The sequence below is a fragment of the Chelonia mydas genome, chromosome 8 (assembly GCF_015237465.2).
Source record: "Chelonia mydas isolate rCheMyd1 chromosome 8, rCheMyd1.pri.v2, whole genome shotgun sequence".
Taxonomy (NCBI): domain Eukaryota; kingdom Metazoa; phylum Chordata; order Testudines; family Cheloniidae; genus Chelonia; species Chelonia mydas.
The window spans coordinates 78,183,285-78,208,234 of NC_057854.1; the positions used below are offsets into that span (position 1 = coordinate 78,183,285).

Sequence of the window (24,950 nt, forward strand, 5' to 3'; positions counted from 1 at the left end):
CTAAATAGTCCCGAACCACTTCTTTCTCCACAGAGGGCTGGTCACCTCCTCCCCATGCTGTGCTGCCCAGTGCAGTAGTCTGGGAGCTGACCTTGTTGTGAAGACAGGCAAAAAAAGCATTGAGTACATTAGCTTTTTCCACATCCTCTGTCACTAGGTTGCCTCCCTCATTCAGTAAGGGGCCCACACTTTCCTTGACTTTCTTCTTGTTGCTAACATACCTGAAGAAACCCTTCTTGTTACTAATACTTTAGTAAATACCCTAACTAATGAATTAAAGCAAACAACTGCTAAACAAACATTTCTTAATAGAGACACTGTGAGCATGTCTACACTACAAAACTAAGTCAACCTGATGTACATACTGCTGCCGCAGTAATTACATCTCTTGTGCATGTCTATACTTTACTCCTTGTGTTGGTGGTGTGCATCCTCACCAGGAGCGCTTGTATCGATTGTACTGGTAGTGTAGGGCTTTGTGGGATGGCTTTTGAAATCTGGTAACAGTGGATGTAAGCAAAGTGGTGTCTACACTGACACTGCATCAACCTAACCACATCAACATTGATTCTATGCCTCTTGTGGAGGTGGAGTTGTGAAGTCAGCATAATGGGGCAGTTACGTTGGCTGGAGCAAAATTTTAGTGTAAACACTTACATAGGTCTACTTAAGTTGCCTTGTGTCAACCTAACTCTGTAGTGTAGACGAGACCAATGTCTCTGATAAGGTTGTTGGGTCCTGCGGTCTTTTGTGCTAATCCTAGCTACAAATGCTAAATAGCACTTATCCCAAAGTTGTTTACAACAGTCATGCCCCAGTGTTAGCAGATTTAACTGATCCAATGGGAGAAGCTGCTTCTGATCATGTAATAAGGACAGACATTGGGACTTTCATTTTGGGTTAACTGACAAGTGGCTGGTCCAGTCGTGGGTCATTTATGGAATAAGCTGACCTTTAGACAGTGTCTACACATAGGAATGTTTTGGGAAAAATTCCCATAAATGCTACCTGTGGTTAAGCTGCATCAGTGGTAACACAAATTGGAGCTGTAGCATCGATAAGGTTCTGATGGCTTCTGGTGTTTTTACCACAAATGTAGGTTAAGGTACTTGGAAGTGAGTTAGGGTCAGGTTGAAAAAAGAATGTGTACAGCAGGGAAAAAATAATATGACATTGCAATGTATTTACAGAGGAAGTACAAGAAAATGAAAAAATGAAGGTAAGGAGAAGGTAAGGCTTTGAAATAGCAACAACTATTTAGTGAACAATAGACGTGGAGAACTATAGTTAAAAGGGAATTACAGTAGAACCTCAAAGATATGAACATCAGATTTCAGAGTAACAGCCGTGTTAGTCTGTATTCGTCACGAAAGCTCATGCTCAAATAAACTGGTTAGTCCCTAAGGTGCCACAAGTACTCCTTTTCTTTTTTCTTTTTATGAACATCAGAGTTATGGACTGATCGGTAAACCAGATACCATGTGAAACCAGAAGTAACCAATCAGGCGGCAATGGAGACTAAAAAAAAAAAAGCAAATACTGTACTGTGCCTGTTTTGCATCGTAAAGGTGGGCACATCTGGGCTGCCTGTCCCCACCCCCACCCGTACCCCCATGCGCGGGGCACCCACTTATAGATAGGAGGAGTTGAAGACGCTGAGCTCCACAGGCAAAGCTGTGAGACCCCACTGCCAGCCCAAGGCAGCCGGAGCAGGAGCAGCACTGGGGTCTGCGCTACTTTCCTGTAAGCTGTAGGTGCTGTTATCACCCTCCCCTTCCCCGACCAGGAAGGGAGGGGGCTGTTTTCACACACACACACACACACACACCCCGGGAGGGGGACACATTGTTTTCACCACCATCTCCCTCGCCCCAGCTAGGAGGGGACAAGCTTGCCCCAGAGAGAAGCTGTCTGCAAGGAAGCTGCCTAGCTGCCTCTGGAACTAGGCCCGGAGTGTGAACTGCTGGAGCCAGGGCTGTGTTTTGTTCAGAGTTACGAACATTTCAGAGTTACGGACAGCCTCCATTCCCGAGGTGTCTGTAATTCTGAGGTTCTACTGTACAGCTTTAAAAAGGATTAGAGCAGTGAAGCAACAATTTGATAATTTTTTTCTGTTTATTCTTTATTTAATTACTTTGAGATAAATAGGTTAGGAATGAAATATAAATACAATTTCAAGAGGAACATAAGGAGAGAATTCTGAGCTGAGGACTTGATCATTCACACAGAACATTGATCCTTTCCTTCAGATGAACAATTAAGACAAAAAATTCTGTGCATATTAATAAACATTTTAAAAACTGATTTACTTTGTATTTACCTTTTTGTTGGTGTTGTTGGCTTTTGGCTATTTTTCTAGAATAACAGTTCCCAAACTGCGCTCCATGGATTTGGTTGTAGTACAGATGATTACTACAAATAAAATAACAAAACACATGGAAGTTCATAATAATATAGACTCTAACCAGCATGATTTCTGTAATGGAAAATTCTTACTAAACTCTTACATTTCTTTGAATGTGTCAGTTAAGTAGTACCAAGCGACCTTATTTAGATTTTCCAAAGGCCTTTGACAAGGTCCCTCACAAAGGCTACAAAAGAAGTCAAGTAGAGGTGGGGTGAGAAGTTAAGTATTGTCCTGGATAAAAAAAAAACAAAACAGCTAGGAGAAAGAAAACAATGGGTAGGATTAAAAGGTCAATTTTCATCATAGCAAAAACAATACAGAGGGATGCCTCAAATTCCATATTAGTTCCTATGCTGTTTAATATATTTATTGATGATTTGTAAAGGGAAATGAGTAGTTAACTAGCAAAATTCTCAAGTGACACAAACTTATTTAGGTTAGCCAGGACAAGAGACGACTGTGAGGAACTTCAGAGACCTAAGCCCGCTAGGCAAATGGACAGCAGGATGGCAAATGGTGCCCAGTGTCAATAAATGTAAAGTAATGCACACTTGAGGGGGAAAAAAAACCCTCATACACTTTATAAGGTTCTAAAGTAACCGTATTGTTGCTCTTTGGGTGGAATGGTTAGCTAATATTTGGAGCCTTGTTAGGCTGTTTTGGTGAGGAGGAGAAATTGCAGTAGAAGCCAGTTATTTCTTTGGTGCAATCCCACTTATTTACAAAAATTGTTGACCAAGTCCTGTTTCCCTGAACACAGTAGAAACAAACAACAGCAGGCAGCTTCCTGGATCATAGTTTCAAAGCCTGCAGCAGCACGCGAGTGATGCCAGAACACAATGGTGTTCTTGCACTTTTTTCCAGAGCTGGAATAGCATTCTGGTACTTCTGACAGAGGTGCAATGAAGGGGAGAGTGGGGGACCAAGGAGCCCAGCCCCTCACCACAGCTGGCTCTGAGTGGAAACGCATCAGCCATTGCCTCCCCTCCCAGTCATGCCTGACACAGCAGCATAGGGTGGCCCACTGAGAGGTACCTTCTGCCCACGCAGGAGGTAATCGGTTAGGGTGCCCACATCTCTGCCCAATAGGGGAGCCCCTATCGGTGTTCCAGCACTATAGGCTGGGATGGGAGGCCCAGGTACTTTCCTGAGCCCCTTGCTCTGGGCAGAGAAGCAGAGGTGGGGCTGCAGCCCATATTCCAGGACTTGTCACTTTCTACAGGGAACAGGTGTACAAGGGGCCTGAGGAGCTGCATAGTACCTCCCCCTTCCCTCTCTGGGCTGTTCCCTGTCCTAACACCTGGGGGCCTGGGCTGAGCACATCCCACATCTTCTGGTCATAAAGTCTATGACGCTATGAAACACCAACAGGGGAGCAGAAAATAACTTGTAAAATATTTTTTAAACAATTTTAAAATAAGTCTCATATAATATTTAAAAAATTTCAACTTAACAGAGTTTCTTTAACTATGTTAAAAGTTTTCTGTGGGGGAATTATAGGTGAAGGTGACAGTGCCTCCTATAGTTAAGGTTGTCTACATTTCCCATTATAAGATCTTGTTTCCAGCTGCTTATAACTTTGCCAAATTGTAACTGTTCAGGTTGAAATTTTCCCTGCTGGGTGTTTGCATCAGGCTGATTGTGGGAGGCAGGGGGACAAGGGATGGGGGTGAAGTAAATATCAATTTTTAGAAACGGTTACAAATAAACTGACAAGAAAAAGGCTTCATGATTTTTCCAGAGACTGAGGTGAGGCTGATTGGCCTGTTGTTCCCGGGATCCTCCTTCTTCCCTTTTTAAAAGATAGGCATTACATTAGCCTTTTTCCAGTCTTCCAGGACCTCCCTGATCGCATATATTCCTAAACAGTTTCTTATCTGGTACTTATATGGCCCACATCACTGTTCTACCTCTTTGGACCAACCAAAATTTTCTCTTACTTAGTGTCTGTCCTGATTAAGGACAGCAGGATTTGACCCACAAATTCTCTCTATGAAGAGCTTTATAATCTCATTGTGGCAGGAACCTTTCTTATGTGTCTGTAAAGTCCCAGGTACACTTTTGGACATGGTGTAAATAATACTAATATTGAAATAACAAAAGGTAGTAAACAGCATAAAACGTGTAGTGACAACATGTAATGCACATGTATTTATTAATAAAGCTCAAGCTATATCTAATTACTACTAACAGAAAGTTACTGGCATTTACCTCCCACATATAAAACCACACCTACCCTCCAGGAAACCCAGATATTTTCCCAAGTTATGCGCTGTTAGCCCTTGCGTAGGTTTCACATTGTTATATAGCAATTTAAAGGCTTTTCTCCTGTTCTCGCTCAATATTCTTCTCACCTCCTCCCTATATTTTGTTACAAATAAATTCACAATTCTCCATGCTGCCTTTTTGTTCTCTTGCTCTGAGCCCTGATATTTGCAATTTTATTCTCTTTTCCCCATTTTTTTCCTTCTCTTTCCTTCTTCTTCCCCTCCTGCCAGGAGCAGCATGTTCACTCTTCTGTTCTGCTGGAAGCAGACCATCTATTCACCTGCTGCTCTGTAGTTCCTCCTGGGATCAGCCACTCCGCTCTGCCATCCTGACAAGGGGCAGCACTAACACTTCCATGCTGCCACGGAGCAGCCTCTCCTCTCCTATGCCACAGAGAGCGATCTTGTCCACTCCCGTCTTCCTGCCCGTCCATCCTTCTGTCCCACCCGGAGAACTGCCTGTCACTCTCCCATCCCTCCAGGGAGCAGCCAGTCTGGTCTTCTCATGAGACAAAAATGTTCTGCTTGGTTCAGGACGTTTCCTTCCTCTATGCCATTATGAGGCACAGGGGGCTCCTGTCCCCCTCACGGCCAGTTGATCTCCTCTTGCTCCAGGAGCTCTGGGTTCAGCATCCCAACATTCTAAGAACTGCCAGATGGAAGTCAACTGCCATGGAACTTTCCAGAACATTCTCAAGCCAATGTTCCAACATTTACCTACGTGACACACCCTGGCAGAAACTGGAAGGAGTTACGTCCTGAGGGTGAAAATCAAGCCAGAGTGGTTTAAGTGGGGCTTAAATGGAGCACAGAGGCCTGGTATGGGCTCTCTGCACTGGGCTGAATTGCACCCAGATGAAGAATGAAGCTCTCAATAATTCTGTGAATTTATTATAACCCTCTTTGGAGTTTGTCAGCTCCTGGAATGCTGGACTGAGCCAGGGGTGCTGGAACAATTTGTATACTAGGGGAGCTGAGAACCATTGAGCCAAACTGTAAACCCTGGATATGATGGAAACCACTTCAAGCCAGGGCGTGCTGCCACATCCCCAGCATCCTTAGTTCCATCAGCACCTATGGACTGAGTCTCCAGGGAGGTCCCACCATATGGATTACAACAATAATGGCTCTAGAGACCAGAGCCTCCAGTCATCAATTCCCAGCTTGCCTAGAATCTGGAGTGGGGACAGAATTGGATAGAAACTCCAGCAAAAGCCAATGGGGAGGCTTCTAATGGGACGATTTATAAAGGCAGTTTGCTTGGCCAGTGCAGAAGAGGACAGCTCAACCCCGCAGTGGAAGGGCACAGCGACTGAGACAAGTATTATTTCAGTTTTGGCTGGGCGAGTTTGATGCTGAGCTGAGGGAGAAGCAGAACAGCTCAGGGGGTTTCTGATTAACTCCCCTCCCCACAAAGGGGGTCTTTGAACTCCAGTGGTATCTAGCATATGGTCAGATAGTGCCAGACCAGCGTCCAAAGAGGCAGAGATCTGACCCAGTCCTGCCTACCGAGAACCAGCCGGGACTGGCACACAACTCTGGACTAGGGAGCCCGGAGAGGAGCCTGCCCCACTCAGGGGTGAAAATACTGTAAGAGGGCCCCTTTTCTTTTCTTTAATCTGTCAAGTGTTTGCAGCACTGCTACACCCATCTCCAAACTTATCCTAGGCAATGCATCTGCCCAGCCAGGGAGCTGGGAGTTGTGGTACAGTTGTGAATGATGGGAGATGGGGAATTTATTGCATTTGTTTTAGCATTTAGTGGTTAGCCCTAACCCTTTGGTTCCCTACAGCCTCTGTTTTCTGTCCGCAGTAAAGTCCCCCTTTGTTACATTATTATTGTGGGGTGTGGCATTTCATTTGTTGAGGTTTCTATTACTGTATTTTGTTTCTTGTGTGTGGGGTCATACTCCTTGTTAAGAATAGTAACTGTATTAATTTCCCCAAGGAACAGAACTCCATGTGTCCCAAGCACAGAGAGGAATTGCCGTAGGTGGTGACACCAGGCATCACAACAAAGAACCCAGGACTCCCCTATCTCCCCCATGCAAGGAGGGAAGAGAAGCCGCTCCAATTAGCAAGCACCAGGGAGGAAACTTGAGCCACTCCTAAGGGGAAGGGGTGACATACTAATAAAATAATACACAAAAAATCTGTGTTTAGGAGCAGTTAGAGTTCCTATAAATACCAGGTATCAGGGGGTAGTCGTTAGTCTGTATCCACAAAAACAACAAGAATTCCGGTGGCACCTTAAAGACTAACAGATTTATTTGGGCATAAGCTTTCATGGGTAAAACACCACTTCTTCAGATGCACCTTTTAAAAGTACATGCCCTCTACTCCTCCACCCACAGGCACACATCTTACCATCACCACAACTACTGTATACCACAGACTACATACTGCAACCTCAACCCTTCCCAGTTTTGGACCTTCTGTATGCATTCTTTGTTACTAGATTATTTTTTCCTAACAACGGGAGCTGTGGAAATTTGGTATAGTGATTGGTTGTGTTAGGAGAGGGTAGTTTGGCAAAGGGGTGTAGCAGAAGGGATGTTGAAGGGGGTGATGATAGGCTGGCTACCTGAAGGGGTCAGGTTTAGAAAACATTGTACAGTCTGTATTGTATAGTAGTTGTGGTAATGGTAAAGTGTGTGCCTGTGAGAGAAGGACGGACTACTGTGACCGGGCTTAACTTTTCACTTCCTTCCTTTTGTGGATTTGTGTCAAGTATATTATGAAGATCTGGGTCAGAAAAATTCCCATAAAACTTTTTGTCAGATTTGCCAATTTGTCCAAGTTGGAACATTTCATGAAGACAGTTTGATTTCAACAAAGTTCCAGTGGAATTCAGGCAGGGTTCCTTCTGTTTTTCTGCCACCTCACCTGCTTGGCTTGGCAGCCCATCTGCAGCACTGCTTTGGAGTCCATGATCCCAGGGCTTCCAGAGTTTACAGCTCTAGGGCAGGCTGCCAAGCAGACTGCCTCAGTGTTGTGGACCCCTGGGCTTCCAGGGTCCGTGGTTCTGTAGCAGCCAACCAGGCACACTGCCCCAGAGTTGAGGTTCTATTCCTTATCACAGGTATTTTGAAATTTTTGGTTTTCATTCTGAATAGGATAGTACCAAATTTCAAATTATTAAAACCTTCTGCTAAATGGAATTGCCTTTCTGTGCACAGCTCTAATGTTGTGTGTGTCACAACCATAACCATCTCTCAGACAAGTTCTGGCATATTAATTTGCTAATTTTTTTTAATACTTAAGCATAGGTGGGGGGTGGGGACAGTGGGAGACCTGTGGGGAAGCTGGATGTTAAGCAGTTGATTGGGGATATTTTTCTATCAGCAGCTGTGCATGAGCGCTTATGTGGCTTCAGCTGCACACGAGTCCTTAAATACCCTGTTCATTGTGTAACCCTTCTGCCCGTCAGAGTTGGCAGCAACAAATGCCGGGTTCAATATCTAGGGGATCCATTCCAATAACACAATGCAAACCAGCTCGAGCCCCCATCCAGTGACCTGGGACAAATATATACCACCCCCGCTGGGCGCCTCCAAGAGGCAATACTTCCCCTCTCGCAAGCACCTAGTCTGAGTGTAGCAAAAAGCCTTTTAATAACAGAGAGAAACAATGTGGCATTATGTTGGGGAAACACCACCAACAGGATTCATAACACAACCCATGAGCAAAAAACCCACCCCAAGCAAATTGGGGCATGCCCTTTCCCTTTGGTTCTTGAGTACAGCAATCCCAAATCACCCAAAGTCCCAAAAGTCCAATGACCCAAAAGTCTCTGTCCCTGGTCAGGGCAGCCCCAGAGTTCAAAAGTTTATCTGAGGAGCTTTACCTCCCAACCTGGGTGGAGATGGGGGCGGGGGTAAAAGGCACCTTACATGATCTGAAGCTGACCGCCCCACAGCTCCATAGGCCTTCGCTCCGCTCCGCTCCACTCCACTCCACTCCACCAGCCGCCCCACAAACTGCTTAGCTCTGCTCCTCTCCGCGGCCCACAAGCAACTCCCCCGTCCCACGAACTGCTCCACCAGCCGGTCCACGAACTGCTCCGCTCCTCGTCCCACCAGCAGCTCCCGCCGTCCTAGGAACTGTTCCACCAGCCTGTCCACAAGGCACTCCAGCCGTCCCGCAAACTTCTCCACAATATATCTTCAGGCTCCCCCACTACTTAACACAGTGCTCAGTGATTTCAGCTCTTAGTCAGTTCAGCTCTTCGGTGAATTCAGCTTGTAGTAGGGGAGCCTCAGTGCTGGTACACCATTAGCCCAAAGTGAGCTCAGCAGTCTGTAACTAGACTCCTAATGAAATCAAAATTAGCTCTGATATTCCACAGTGGAGAGAGGAGGAAGTGCAATTAGCATGTAAGGCCCTCACCAAGGGGCCCATGCCACCAAGTATTAATACTTGTCCCCAGCCTCTCTCAATTCACAGAGTTTTGGAACCCATGACCCTTGCCTAGCGAGTGCTACTTAGTTGATGGTGAGTCCCTCCATCATAACAAAAGGCCAAGTACAGTTCCAAGCACAGTTCCCATAATCAGGGTAATAACAATGTATTCTTCCTGCCCCAATAACAGAGACACTGGGGATCCCACAGCAGCCAAAGTGACCATTTGGGCAGCTATGGCCTCATTCTTGGTGGGGGTGGGTGTGCCTATGCAAATGAGATTGGCCCCTGAAGTTCTTTTCCACAACTTGCCACACCTCACCACCAGATGTCAGGGTGGAGCTCATCCTGACACTGCTTACATCATAAAATAAAATTGGAAAGAAAAGCGTAGTTTTCCTAATGGGGAAAAAATGTGTGCTGCAAGTTAGCTTTTTCATCTAGTTTGTGTGCACCCATGTGACCTCAATCAACAACCTTTCTCTGCACCAGGCTTCAACCAATCAAGTTCAGGTGCACATAACATAAAATTTTAGTCATAACACAAAAAATAGCTAATAATGATACCAAATTCAAATTAAAAAAACAAAAAAGATCTGCTGCACTAGATCTATTCAAGCTTTACCTCTCTCCCAGGTTTTGAGTAGACAGACAATGTTTTTTAAAAAGATATTAATCAATAATGCAAAAGCAGGACTGCCAAGGAAAAAAATTCAGCGAGAGCTCAAACTAGTTTTTAACATTTATGAAGCGAGACCAACCAAAAACTCCACGGGAAATTCAATTGGCATAAAAACTAGAACATTTTACACTGATAGGCCATCTACTTTTAGAGAAAACCAGGAATTTCTCATTATTTTAAGGAAGTTTTAGAATGCAACCCTAACTGTGGGGTTGCTGTCTGGTGTATCCATAATATCTGTATGATATAAAATTTACCTATACTGCTGTCCTGAATCTCTTATTGAAAATCTTTAAACCCAAGGCTAGAATACTTTCTGTACAAGATGCAGCACTGAAAGGATAACAGTAAAATAAATAAATAATAGAATATAATAGTATAATAGTATACATTATTATATCTTGTATACATTATTATATGTATATTATATATAATAAATAGTATAATATAATAATAGAAATAAAAGAATTACAACAGCATAGACTCCACTAAATGCCAGGTATTTAAAATGTCTTAGGGGACACAGGAAATACTGTGAAGGACAGTTACATCACTCCCAAATCAGAGTGGCTGTTAGATTTCAAACAAAGTGGCTGGCAACCTACTAAGGTAATAGCCAGACCATCCAGACCACGCTCAGGCATCATAACCACCCTTGAGGGTCAAGCTTGAAGGAAGAACAGAAGACATCTTAAGTAAAACTCAGGAGGGCGCTAACCTAGGACTTGGGAAACAAGGGGTCAAGTCCCTGCTCCGCCACAGACTTCCTGTGTGACCTGGGCAAGTCATTTAGCTGCTCTGTGCCTCCATTCCCCATCTTCAAAATGGGGTTAATAATTCCTCTATCCCTCCCTGGGGTGTTGTGAGGGTAAATACAAATAATGTGGGATGCTCAGATACTATGGTAATGGGGGCAAATAAGGGATATGTACCTCTCTGAGCTTCATCATGGCTAAGCATCAGGGTAACCTGCCCCTCTCCAGAGCCAAGGAAACTGCATGTGCATAGGGCCTCTCTGATGTCATTCCTAGCAGCCAGCATGGCAGAGTCATGGACTGCTCCCAGGGTTGAGGTCTGGCAACCACACAAGGTATGTCTAGATTGCAATCATAGGGGCTGATTGCAGCTTGTGTAGAGGTAGCTTGAGTCCTGAAGCAGTGAAGCCATTTTAGTGTGGGCTGCACAAACCTACCTGAAACCCTGGGTAATTACTTGCAGGGCTAGCCCATATTGCTGCAGCTTCACAGTTCTGGGACCTGAGCTAGCAAGATTTAAACTAGTTTGGGTATGTCTACTGCCACTACAGTCACACCCTGTGACTGCAATTTAGACATACCCATAGGCACCACATGGTTGACACTGAGGCCTGATCTACACTACAAATTAGGTCAATGGAAGCCACGTTACATCAACCTAATAATATATGCGGCTACAGTGCTAGGTCTCTTTGACCGCCCTAACTGGCCTCTAATGTTAACTTAATTACTCCACCTCTGTGAGAGACAGAACACTTAATTTGATGTTGACGAGTTCACAGAGGTGGTGTAGAAGCAGCCTTGTGGAAATTGACTGAATTGGCCTCCAGGAGGTGTCTCTCAGTGCTCTGCTGTGACTGCTCTGGAGATAGTTTTCAACTCTGCTGCTTAGCAGCCAGGTACACAGGAAACAGCTCCTCCCCAATTAAAGCCCGGGGAACTTTGAATTCCCATTTTCTGTTTGATCCGTGTGGAGAGCTTGCCAGCCTAGCTGATCATGGTGACTCAATGCCTCAAACACAGTGCAGTCTGGAGGGCAGAGGAGATGGTGGACTTTATTGGTCTGTGGGGAGCACAGCTCCAATCCAGCAGACGAAACATAGACATCTATGAAGAGATCATATGGGGCATGGAGGAGAAGGGCTACAGCAGAGACATGCAGTAGTGCTGTGTGAAATCAAAGTACTTTGGCAGGTGCACTGGAAGTCAAAGGAGGCAAACAGTCATTCTGGTTCTGCATCACAGACATGCTGCTTCTACAATGAGCTGCATTCGACTCTCGGCAGCGACCCCACCACTACCCCCAAATGCAGCATGAACATCTCCCAGGAGTCTGAGTCCCGAGTCACCTCAGGCAACAACAAGGAAAACATTATGGAAGAGGAGGAGCAGGGGAATGGGAGACAGGCGAGCAGTGGATCCATTCTCCCCGAGAGCCAGGAGCTGTTTTTAACCCCAGAGCCCAGCCGATCACAGGACAGCACAGTGGCCGAGCATAATGCCGGGGAAGACACCTCTGGTGAGTATGCAATTCCAGTCAAACTGTAGGGGTTACATACTCTTTTAGCTTATGTATAATCTGAAGAAAAAGTGAGGTGCAGTGGGTATCTGCTTCCCAGTGGCTGCTCTAGCTATGCATCTGCTCCCTTACTGCCTCTGTAACCCTCAGGAGACTGAGATCACATAGGGTCACCTAGGAGAAATGGGGGAAGTTTTCACGACAAATGCTCGACCCAGAAACAATAGAGCATGTGACCCACCACCCCTGGTGACTTCTGTGTTTCTCAACCATGCTTTCCTTAACATGCCGGTGGTTTGGTTGGCAGGAATTGGTGGTGACCTCAAATTCTGCAAGTCCAGAGTGTCTACCACCAGCAGCATTAAGGGAAGGGGGTGGGTGAGCTTCCTGGGTTCTCTTGTGGCCGCAAACACCCACCCTCTGGAGCTGTCTGGGACAAAGATAGCAATTTGGGAGGCTTAATGCTGGTCCCTGGTCTCAAAGCAGCAGCCACATTGCTAGGGGGATGGCGGCAGTGTCCACCTGTGCTCCTGTAACGGGTTTGCCACAGGTTGCCCCTGGGCCATACCTACCATAGCTGGAACAGCAAACCAGTTCATTGAATAGCTAGGGATTCTGATTATGTTCTTGCTTTCACTTTAGTGTAATAAGGGGAGTGTTTTTATATAGTGACATTACACTAGACCCAGGGTATGTGCTGACAATGGTTGCCTTGTGCTTTGCATTCTTTACAGCAGAAAGCTTGTCCTTCAGTGCATCCTCCACACCAGCACAGAGGCTTTCTTAGATTAGAAGGCAGAAAAAGAGGGTGTGTGATGACATATTCAGCGAGATAATGAATGCCTCTGGCACAGCTGAGATGGAGCTAAGAGCCTGGAGGATTTCATTTTCTGAAAAACTGGACACGGACTTTGAGAGCAGGAGAGTGTCCCAGTAGCATGAGCGTGCCAAGCAGGACAAGATGCTGCGGATTATGAAGGACCAATCAGACATATTGAGGCGTCTGGTTGCGCTTCAAGAAATGCAGCCTCAGGCTAGACTACCTCTGCAGCCCCTTCAGAACTGCCTGCAAGCAGCGCCCTGTTCCCAATCCCCCTACCCCAAACGTTCCAGAAGGGGTAGGGTGAGGGAGCAGTTCACTATCCCTTCCACTCAACATCGGGGGAATGTACCAGGAACAAAAGGTAGCCATTCAAAGACCTTTGATGGTCAAGTCTACTGTGCTTTCACAGACAAGCTGACTTGGTTTCTCCCCTCCCAATTTTATCACACCGTTTGCCCAAGGTTAAATTATTTTACTGTTCTTTAAGTTTCTTTATGTGTATGCAATAAAAGTAAACATTTCAAGAATGAAATACTCTTTATTTATTCCAATCATGGGGGCTTCGGGAAGGGGACAAGGAACCTGATTCAATGGAGGGGATGGTATGGGAAGGCAATGCAGATAAGCAGTGCACATTACTGTGGCTCATTACTGAAATGGGTGTAAGCAGTGTCAGGATGAGCTCCACCCTGACATCTGGTGGTGAGGTGTGGCAAGTTGTGAAAAAAAAAAAAACTTCAGGGGCTGATCTCATTTGCATAGGCACACCCACCCCGCCTAGACTGAGGCCATAGCTGCCCAAATGGTCACTTCGGCTGCTGTGGGATCCCCAGTGTCTCTGTTATTGGGGCAGGAAGAATAAATTGTTATTACCCTGATTAGGGGAACTGTGCTTGGAACTGTACTTGGCCTTTTGCTATGATGGAGGGACTCACCATCAACTAAGTAGCACTCGCTAGGCAAGGGTCATGGGTTCCAAAACTCTGTGAATTGAGAGAGACTTGAGACAGGTATTAGTACCTGGTGGTGTGGGCCCCTTTGTGAGGGCCTGAAGCACCAATTGCACCTCTGTCTCTCTCCACTGTGGAATGTCAGAGCTAATTTTGGGTCTATTAAGAGTCTTGCTACAGGTACTGTGCTGCATTCACTTTGGCCTTATGGTGCACCAGCACTAAGGCCCCCACTACTATGAGCTGAAATCACTAAGAGCTGAAATCACTGAGCACTGTGTCAAGTAGTGGGGAGCCGGAAGAGCTAGACTGCAGTGGTGCTGTTCGTGAGACGGTGAGCTGTGCAGAGCGGAGCCGTTCGTGAGACAGCGAGCTGAGCAGAGCTGTTCGTGAGACAGCAAGCTGTGCAGAGCAGAGCCGGTCGTGGTGGAGCGGAGCTGTTCGTGAGACAGCGGCGTGTTCGTGAGACGGCGAGCTGAGCAGAGCTGTTCGTGAGACGGCGAGCTGTGCAGAGCGGAGCCGGTCGTGGTGGAGCGGAGCCGTTCGTGAGACAGCGGCGTGTTCGTGAGACGGCGAGCTGTGCAAAGCGGAGCCGGTCGTGAGACAGCGTAGCAGAGCAGAGCCCTGTGGGGCAGTCAGCTTCAGGACACGTAAGGTGCCCCTTACCCCTTTCCCCCACACACAGGCACATTTTAGCCAGACTGGGGGAGTAACACTATGCAGATGAACTTTTGAACTCTGGGGCTGGACCTTTTGGACTTTGGGTGATTTGTGGATTGCTGGACTCAAGAGACGTTTGGGTGCTGGGACTCAAGAACCCGAGGGAAAGGGGCATGCCCCAATTTGCTTGGGGTGGTTTTTTTTGCTCATGGGTTGTGTTATGAATCCTGTTGGTGGTGTTTCCCCAACATAATGCCACATTGTTTCTCTCTGTTATTAAAAGGCTTTTTGCTACACTCAGACTACGTGCTTGCGAGAGGGGAAGTATTGCCTCTTGGAGGCGCCCAGGGGGGTGGTATATATTTGTCCCAGGTCACTGGGTGGGGGCTCGAGCCGGTTTGCATTGTGTTATTGGAATGGATCCCCTAGATATTGAACCCGGCCCTTGTTGCTGCCAGCTCTGATGGGCAGAAGGGTTACACGGGTTTTCAAAGCCTCCCTGAGATGCAGAGTTCCCTGCTGGGCTCTTCTTATTGCCTTGATACGAGTCAATATTGATACCAGGCTTATTGATACCAGCCTGGTATCTGGCTGTTCAAAATTAGCTGCCTGCCTATCTGCCTCCACACTCCAACCCTGCAGAAATTTCTCTCCTTTTGCCTCACAGACATTGTGGAGCACACAGCAGGCAGTGATAACAATGGAGATATTGCTTTCACTGAGGTCTAACCTAGTGAGCAAACTGCGCCAGCAATCCTTTAAATGCCCAAAGGCAATTCTACCACCATTCTGCACTTGCTCACCCTATTGTTGAACTGCTCTTTACTGCTGACCAGAAGGGTGGTGTATGGCTTCATGAGCCATGGGAAAAAGGGGTAGACTGGGTCTCCCAGGATTGCACTTGGCATTTCAACATTATCAATAGTTATTTTGGGGTCTGGAAAGAAAGTCCCTGATTGCAGCTTTCTGAACAGATCTGTTTTAGTAAAGATGTGCATGTCATGAACCTTTCCTGACCATCCCACGCTGATATCGGTAAAACACCCCCTGTGATTCACCAGCGCTTGCAACACCATTGAAAAGTATTCCGTAAGGTTTATGTACTTTTTGGCAAGGTCGTCTGGTGCCAAGATAGGGATATGCATGCCGTCTATTGCCCCACAGCAGTTAGGGAATGCCATTGCTGGAAAACCATGCACTATGTCATGCACATTGCCCAGAGACACTATGCTTCTTAGCAGAACACGAATGGCCCTGCACACTTGGATCACAACAGCTCCCACAGTGGATTTATGAACTCCGAATTGATTCCCCGGTGATTGGTAGCAGTCTGGAGTTGCAAGTTTCCATAGAGAGCTCGCCACTTGTTCCACTTCAGAGTGGGTCTCATTTTCATATTGCTGCACTTTAGGGCTGGGGAAACCGCTGCACAAAATTGCTGGACAGTGGCCTTCCGCATTTGAAAGTTCTGCAGCCACTGCTCGTCACCCCGTAGCTGCATAATGATGCAATCCCACCAGTCAGTGCTTGTTTCCCAGGACCAGAAACAGCACTTCACCATGCTCAGCTGCTGCGCGACTGTCAGGAGCAACATAGAATTGTTTTGTCCTATGGCTTACAGCAGGGCTGCTTGGATGACATCACAATGTTCTGTGCAGCAGCTTATGTCTCGGCTCTGGAAATGTTGCAGGATAAGGCAGGAAGTGTTTGTAATGCTCACAAGAATAGTGACAGGTTTCAGAGTAGCAGCTGTGTTAGTCTGTATCCACAAAAAGAAAAGGAGTACTTGTGGCACCTTAGAGATTAATAAATTTAACACCCATTGTTTCTTGTTCTCTGTGTATATAAAATCTCCCCATTGTATTTTCCACAGCATGCATCCGATGAAGTGAGCTGTAGCTCACGAAAGCTTATGCTCAAATAAATTTCTGAGTCTCTAAGGTGCCACAAGTACTCCTTTTCTTTCTACAAGAATAGTGCACAGCTGAGCAGCATCCATGCTTCTCAGGCTGTGGTGTATGCACGGCTAAGCCAGGCTTTCGAAAAAAGGTACGAGAAAGTATGGGTTGTTTGCGGGTGGGGCAGGGGGTGGAAATTGCACCATGGGTGGCCAAAGCCATGTTCCCATTCCACCGTGTGACAATGTTTTGGTCCCATGAGGCATTGCAAGCCCTTCCCAGAACCCCCTGCAGCTAATTGCATTGTGGGATAGCTACCCACAGTGCACTCCTCTGTGCATCGATGTAAGTGCTGCTTGTGAGGATGCAATCCACCAACACAATGAGCATGGTGTGGACACACACGACTGACTTAATCACTGCAATGGCTGGATGTCGATTTACATTAAGTTGACTTTACTTTGTAGTGTAGACATGCCATGAGTGGACATCCCCCACTTCAGGATTACACTAGCGTTCAACAGATATTGTTTGTGCCTTAGCTTGCGTCAGAGACTACAACAGATTTAAGATTTAAGCCTGGGAATTTTTAATAGTGATTGCTTTGTCTTTGAAGTGCTGCTTCCATTTAAATGGAGGGTAAACTCCCATTTACTTTAATGAAATTAGATCAGTCCCCTTGTCTCTATATTTAGCTTTAGCTTTCTTTCTTGTCATAGGTATTTTCTTTCATTAAAGTTTCTGCCCAGGGCAGGAAAAAATGCTGTGTGGCCGAATAAATTGTGAAATATTTGCATTTGTGAAGCCAACTCCTCAATCATTGCTCCTCCTCTGACATTAAGATGACACTTTTTATAGTGCAGTAGCTGCTCTTACTCTTCTCAGCCATCCAAGAGATAACAATGCAGCAGCCTGCAGTGTGTCATCTGCCAGTAAGTTTTTAGAAGTTTTACAAATTTTATCTCAATGCAGTGAGAAACAGTGATGTTAAATGTTAACGTATATTTTTGTGTTCACATATTTATTTTAAAGCTGTCAAATTAGTTTAGTACACAGTTCACTGGCAATTAAACTTGACCTATTTAGCATCTAAAATTGAGTGGAAAAGAATGTGTTTGGAGGTAAGATGAAATAAGGTAAAACTTCTAAACAGAGGTGTTTATCACCTAACTTTGATTTTTATCTGTAAGCTAAAAAGCCACCTGTTGTAAACAAAGGCATTTACTAACAACACCCAAATGAAAGAATGTAAAGAACCCAACTTGTCATTATTTGTGCTCTTTACTTAATTTGTGCAATGAAAATGAATGAAGTTATTTTCATTTTCAGATTCTCTGCTGTAATGTTTGAGTTGCAAACACTGCAGGGGAGTGCTTTATTTCTTTAAAACCAACTGCTGTCACTGGAATGTTTATAAAACTGGTCTGTTGGTTTTAAGCTTCTTTTTACAAGATTTTACTTTTGGGTCAATCTAAGTTCACTCTAATGAACTGGTTTGTGTCACTGTTTAAGTCATGGACTTTTCTCTCATTTTTAGCATACTCAATAATCTTTTAATTTCACTTTTCACTGGTGCTTTCAGATATAAAAAGGAGGATTTGGGGTTCTAGAAAGTTTTATCTATACCTCAGTTGATTTTTTTCAGTTTCTTGATGTCATTTCCCCCCCTAAATTTAGCTTTTTCTGATCTTATATTCTTTTCAGGTGTTTATTTCTGTATTTATTTCTCCATGTGAAACCTTTTCTCTCTTTCTCCAAGATGTTTATGTGGAGCGATCTGGGTTCTACCCCTGCATCTGCCAGTGAGCAGCACAAGTTACTTTGGTTTATGTCTTTCATTGTAATCTCTTCCCTGCCTGAGTTTCCTCACCATTAAAATGGGGCGAATGATGCTTAACCATCTTTGTTAAGTGCAGTGAGTTATAGGGAAGGAAAGTGCAATAAATAGTAAGTGCTAAATGTTTCTCTTTCTCTTGGTTTTTTGCTATCCTGCCGCAAGTCCTCTCGCCTCTCCCATTCCTTCCACATTGGGGGTTGTCTGTACATCTCTTTCATTTCCCCTTATGAGTCTGCTCTCCCCAGGCCCTAGAGCAGTTTCTCTCCCCAGATCCATTTTCCCTCACTCCTTCCTTGGATTCTCTTTTACTTTTTCCCTACCCTTCAGGGAGGCCTCCCCTTCCTATCTTGTTCTCTTCCCCCATCTTAGGTTTTCTATTCCCACATTGTCCGTTTATCCTCTGTCTCTCTCTCACCCTCACTCCCCACCTCCACTGCTATTGGCCCTTCATCTCTCTTGCCTCCTGCAACCTCACCCCCTTCCTCTTGTTTCTCTTTCTCTCCATCAGTTGTCTCTTGCCTCTCTTGCCTTTGTTTCCCTGATTTGCTCTCTCCTCCTCCAGTTCTCATCTCTTGAGTTCTCCTCTTCATTCTACTCTCCTCTTCGCTCCCATTTCCCCAGTTCCTTGCCTTCTTGCACAGGTGATTGCAGAGCGGAGGGGCAGGCCCTCAGGCAACTGGGAACAATTGTAGTAACTGCTATCCCCTGCAGACAGTGACCCCAGCCGGGGCAGAGGCAGAACTGCTTCTATGCTCTGTGCCCTGCTCTTTCTCTGCCCTCCACCTCACTATGCAAGTGCTAAAGCAAAACGGCCAGGTCCAAATTCTGTTTTTAAGCTAGGCCATAATAGAATCATGCACCCAGGTGAAGATGCGATATGCTTCTGCTTGCCCTTTATAATTCCACAATAATGTCCATTTTCCTGCCATCTTTCAGGTGGCACCTTTATCCAACCGCTATTTTGCCTTCCTTCCCTGAAACGGAAGTTAATGGTTTCCTGATCCTGATTCTGCCGGGCTACCCTTAAAAGACAGAGAGGAAAGCAGGGAGAAGGAAATCCTTCCTGATTCAGGGCTGCGAAGTCAGTATCAAGAATGAGAATGACCTGCCTCCTTCAGAGGTGGGGGAGCAGATAATGTTGCAGCACCAATGGAAGAGATATAATTCCTTAAGTATTAAATCTATATGTTTTATAGAACTGTATTACATTTCTATAGAACCGAGCTGGTTTCATCTCTATTATATTCTCTAGGACTGTTTTATAATGGGGATGTTCTTAAGCTGCTGCCCTTTGATTTTTAGAGCACATCACAGACAGTTCACAGAGTATTCAACATCAGTATTCTCAGTCTCCAAAGCCCAAATCTGGGACACATTGCAGGACAATGACCCAAAACAAGAGATGTGAGAATCAAAGGAATACAAGAATCTTTAAACATTGAAAGACTTTAAAAATATATATAAATAACATTGTCTATCACTCCAGTGTCATGAGTCAACTTTTGTGATGCCACCAAATTATAGAAAGCAAGTTTTCACAGAATCAGTCTGAGATGGAGGCCAATCTGTGTTTTCAGAGAGGGACATCCCTTCTAATGAGTTGGAGATCATCTAGTCCAACCGCCTGCTCAAATCAGGACCAATCCCCAATATTTGCCCCAGATCCCTAAGTGGCCCCCTCAGGAACTGAACTCACAACCCTGGGTTTAGCAGGCAAATGCTCAAACCACTAAGCTATCCCTCCCACCCTTAGAAAGGACCTGGTCATCTAGTCCAACCCCCTATTCAAAGCAGGGCCAATCCCCACTTTCTGCCCCAGATGCTTAAGTGGCCTTCTCAAGGATTGAACTCACAACCCTGGGTTTAGCAGGCCAATGCTCAAACCACTGAGCTATCCCTCCCCTACTGGGTTGGGATTGGACTAGATCCAATCCCAACCCAGCAGGGGGTTGGACTAGATGACCTTCTGGGGTCCCTTCCAACCCTGATATTCTATGATTCTATGAGTTGCATCACACTCCACCGAAGTTTCAATACTGTAAAATGTCTCCTACACAACTTAAAACACACACAACACCCTCCCCCGCCTCACATCTCTGTTCACTTCTCCAACGCACAATGGGTAGGAATCTGAATTACAGTTACCTCCTTTCACACACAGCTTTGAATGGTCCTGGTTAGCAGTGACGATAATATTCTGCTCTTATAAGCCTGCACTGTTTTAACTTTGTTCCAGCACTGCAAACTGGCCAGTTGGATGGGAGCACATTTGTTCCTATTACTTATCTTTCAAGAAACTCATAATTGTCCCCAAACATCTCATGTGCAAATCTAAGATCAGCAAAATTGTAAAAACAATGAAGTAATACTAAAATCAACAGGAGTCACTGACATCACTTACACTGTACATTAACCTTTTGTCAATAACAAGCTGGATAATTTTTTCCTTACGCTCATTTTTAATATTTTACAATTTCATTTTTTAAAAAATAATTAATATCAAATATACCTTATAAAATATATCTGATGTATAGAATATAAATTTAGAAGGTGCTTTACACTTAGGTAAATAGATTAAAAACCCTATGAAAAAATATATAGTCAACAATTTAACCTACTTAAAATAGAAATGATATCAAATGTAGCTCATATATAGATCCCAAGTCTTAAATGTCTTTGGTGGATCCCAGAGCTGATAAGTAGTATGCTCTATAGGATACAAGTATACATGACCTCAGGCAAAGGCCAGAAAGGTTCTGAGGACTTCCTGCTCAGAGCCTTGAAGGACTAGTTTTTTAATCCATTCTGACCTTGAAGATACAGGTTTCTTTGTCCAATAACTCAGTATAAAACTATCTAATCTAAACTGATATTTATAAAGTACCTAATAACTTCATACCTAATCAAGGTATGAAGTTCCAGTTTGGGATCATAGTATATTGAATGGTCTCTACTTTCATAGAATCATAGACTATCAGGGTTGGAAGGGACCTTAGGAGGTCATCTAGTCCAACCCCCTGCTCAAAGCAGGACCAATCCCCAACTAAATCATCCCAGCCAGGGCTTTTTCAAGCCTGACCTTAAAAATATCTAAGGAAGGAGATTCCACCACCTCCCTAGGTAACGCATTCCAGTGTTTCACCACCCTCCTAGTGAAAAAGTTTTTCCTAATATCCAACCTAATGTTTCCTAATATCCAGCCTAAACCTTCCCCACTGCCCCCCACTTTCTATTGCTAGATTTTTTTCCCCACACTTTTTCTTGTGTTTTTAATTTCTTTTTTTCCTTCTTTCAGTCATTTTCTATCTGTATCTATGGAGTCTGATCTTTCTTTAGCCTTGTCATTGTAGGAAGGATGTTGTGAAAAAGCAAGACTGGGATCACGTGCTGTACACAGTTAGGCTTGGGCTGGCCTTGATCTCCTGTGGTGAGAAATCACACAGACTAAGGCAGACTGCTGACAATGCTGTACCACCAGGTCCTGGGCACTGATAGCTTCATGCCTTTTAATAGAATTAGGGGCTGAGTAATCCAGTGAGGCATTTTTCTCAGAAGGAAAGGTATAATCAGAGCCACACAACAGTTAATATAAATTAATATATAGGTGTAGTTGTTTCTGGGGATAATTATGGAGCATGGTAATGTCTCCAGGAATGTGTTGCTAATATTCAAACAAGGGGCTCCTACTAAGTTGTTCTTCCTTCTGTCTGGCTGAATGGGAGCCACAGGTGTCTATGCTTGGAGAGAATAGATAGGCCAAAGAATACATTCATTGGTCACTTCAGGAATAATCCTCTGTCATTGTAACCACAGCCAGAGCAGAATCACTGCTTAGCAAACAAGCTTATGTCACATACAGTTCACTGGAAATTTTTCTGCTTTGGTCCTGAAAACTGATAGTGAAGTGGAGTGTTCAGCTCATGTAGTTTGAAATGGGGGAGGGAGCCTGTAGGGGGACCCACACCATCCTTCCCTGGATTTTTTGCTTTTTAAATGCCTGAAAGTTGGTACAATCATCAGCTGGAGAGGGTTTGACTCCCATCTAAAGCAGGGGAAATTTCCTTACAACTCCTTTCCATTTGGTGGCAGAATTTTAGCAAGAAGCCCCTCTGAGCCCTCCAGCTCATCGCTGAATGCTTCCATTGTTAAAGCTGCAGTATGGTTTGTGTTATTCTGGAGGCATCTAGTAGCAAATCAGGAGTTAGGATTACATTTTAAAATGAGTTTAAAAGGGGAAATAAATTCCTGCTTCTCTTTAAAAGTAGGTGGCCAATGGGTGTGAAATTTCACGCACTTTTAGTTTTTCTGCCCTTTGAATTTTCTTAACTCCGTTCCCCCTCCCTTCCCGAGCAAAGGATGGCAACCTTCCATCACCCCCTTTAACTGCCCTTTACCAAACTATCCTCTCCCAACACAATTAACTACTACACTGAACATCCACAACCACCAGTGCTGGGGGAAAATAATCTGGTAAAGATGTGTGTGCAGAAAGGCAAAGGTGGGGGGGGGGGGGGGGGAGGGTAGCACTCAGGTTGTGGTGTGTGATCAGTGGTGTCTATTAGTTGTGGTGTGGGTAAGGTACGTGCTTATGGGAAGACAAGTAGAAGGTTTGTACTGTGAGGTGGCTTAACTTTACATTTCCTTGCTTTTTGTGAAGTTTGGGATGGATGTTGGGACAGATTCTCAACCAGTGTAAATTGTCATAGCACTCATGATGACAGGTTTCAGTGTAGCAGCCATGTTAGTCTGTATCCGCAAAAAGAACAGGTGCCACAAGTACTCCTGTTCTTTTTGTCACAGCACTGTTTATTCCAACTAAAGGATCTCCCCTCTTGTGTCTGATTTTGACACTGCCAGCTTTAGTTTGTTTTAATGTTCTCATTTTGTCTGAGTGGTACAGCGCTCCACTTCCAGAACAGCCACGTTCACCTGGGCACTGAGGAGAAGTGGACTTCAGGGTTCCTAGAAAAGGGTACAGGCAACCAGTTCTCCCCCATCTCCAGGCCATTGGTCTGAGGCATTGGCCTCATCTCAACAGGCTCCTCTCAGAGGCAGCCGAAAGAGGACGCTACTGGGTTTCTCCTCCAGTAGCAGAACCTTCAACTCCAGGGCAGAGGATGAGGAGGGCAGCAGGGGGGAGAACAAAAGTTGGGATATTTTTTAAATCACCAGAACAGAAGATGTTTTTGTGTTCAGTGTTTAACTGCTTGATAACAGAGTGGCAGATTTAAAAAGAAAAATGTACACATATGTATTCAAGTTTAGATGTATTCAGATGTATTCAGTCTAGATGACTGAATGTAACGTGTACCTGCCTTCTTAATCAGTGAAGTACAATCTGAGCTTCACTCAGGTTGCCTGAGATCCCATCCCTTTAAAAGATCCATACAGTTTATCTCATTGATCCTAGAATTCTTCACAGAGTTCTGTTCTTTCTTAATATTTGTGTATTTTGATACTAGATACCTTCCATTTATCATGCAAATATACACAATGAAAGCAAAAATAGTCAAAGCTGTTTAAAATCAAAGAGAACCAGCATTGCAGCTACACCTGTTTCTAACCCCCCAAATGTGTGATTCCTAAACCAAGCATACACTTCTTCAGTGAAGCACTTTGTGCATTTTTAAGTGCTGTGTAATAGTTTGGTTCTTATTTCTGAGGAGGAAAAGGGAAGGAAATCTATACCTAGTTACGGTTGGTGGGCATTGGTGTTTGCCATATCAGCTTCCTTTGCAGACATTTTCATGGGGGAATCAGTGGTTCAGGCTGAGTGGACCCATATGAAGGCACAGAAACATTAGCAGTGGTGACAGCCCCTATATCAGTAACTGATAGTGACAACTCAGACAGTGTATAACCCTACAACTAAGATATCAGCCTGCACCTAAACCTAAGGTCTAAAGAATGCTGGATTTCTGAAATCGGAATCCAAATCTGTATCAAAATTTTGTAAATGATCCCAAAACTTCTGATCCAAATAACCCCTAAGTTTGAAGTGCTGAAAACCCAGATCCAAACTGTGTGGGCTAAGACAATCTCTACTGAAATTGCAAACGAACTAACACTTGCCTTTAAATAGATATCTATTTTTGCATTTCCCCATTTTTTTCTCTAGCATATACAGAACATTTCTGCCTGCTACTTGGCTACAGTGTGAGACTGTAAACAGCATCTTCCAGTTATAGAGCACAAGGATAATGCAAATAGAAGAGATGAACAGATTGCCAGTATTTGATTGGTTTCTTGAAATCACACATGTTCAATACAGTAAACACATATGTAAAAAGTTACAGTTCTAACTTGAACCCACAGGAAAAATGCCAAGACACAGCATAAATTAACAGTCTCTAACTCACTTCTTTATGGTTAGAGTTGTGGGGAGGGAAGGAAGTGACAGTACATTCTGTAGATTATGGACAGTTTTGAAGTTGCTTAGAAATGTAGGGGCTAAGAACAATTATGCTCAGAAAAATAAGGAGGGAACCTTGCATACTCGACTATATGGATTGCAAAAAACAGCTGTACACATAAGGCTCAATTGTGCCACCCAGACTCAGGTTGGGTGTAATGCGGGGTGGGAGAGTGGGAGGGACTGTGCATTTACTCAACTGGTTGATGTACATAGATATAATGAGAATTTGTATTTGGATACAGCTTGCCTGTAGTGCTTTAGCCTGTGTTTATGTGTATTATTCAAAACACACACTAGAAGATGTGATACAGTGATGGTAATAAAACTTTCTTAATAA

At 44.5% G+C, this 24,950-nt stretch overlaps 1 protein-coding gene across 1 annotated transcript in view; it reads left to right on the forward strand.

Annotated features, from left to right (window-relative positions):
* Positions 1–17,211: 17,211 nt before the first annotated feature.
* LOC102932244 (uricase) overlaps positions 17,212–24,950 on the forward strand; it is a 37,821-nt gene continuing 30,082 nt past the window's right edge. Inside the window, exon 1 of the mRNA XM_007068767.4 lies at positions 17,212–17,293. Coding sequence (XP_007068829.2) covers positions 17,264–17,293 — 30 coding nt within the window. The 5' untranslated portion in view covers positions 17,212–17,263. The remainder of the gene's footprint in view (positions 17,294–24,950) is intronic.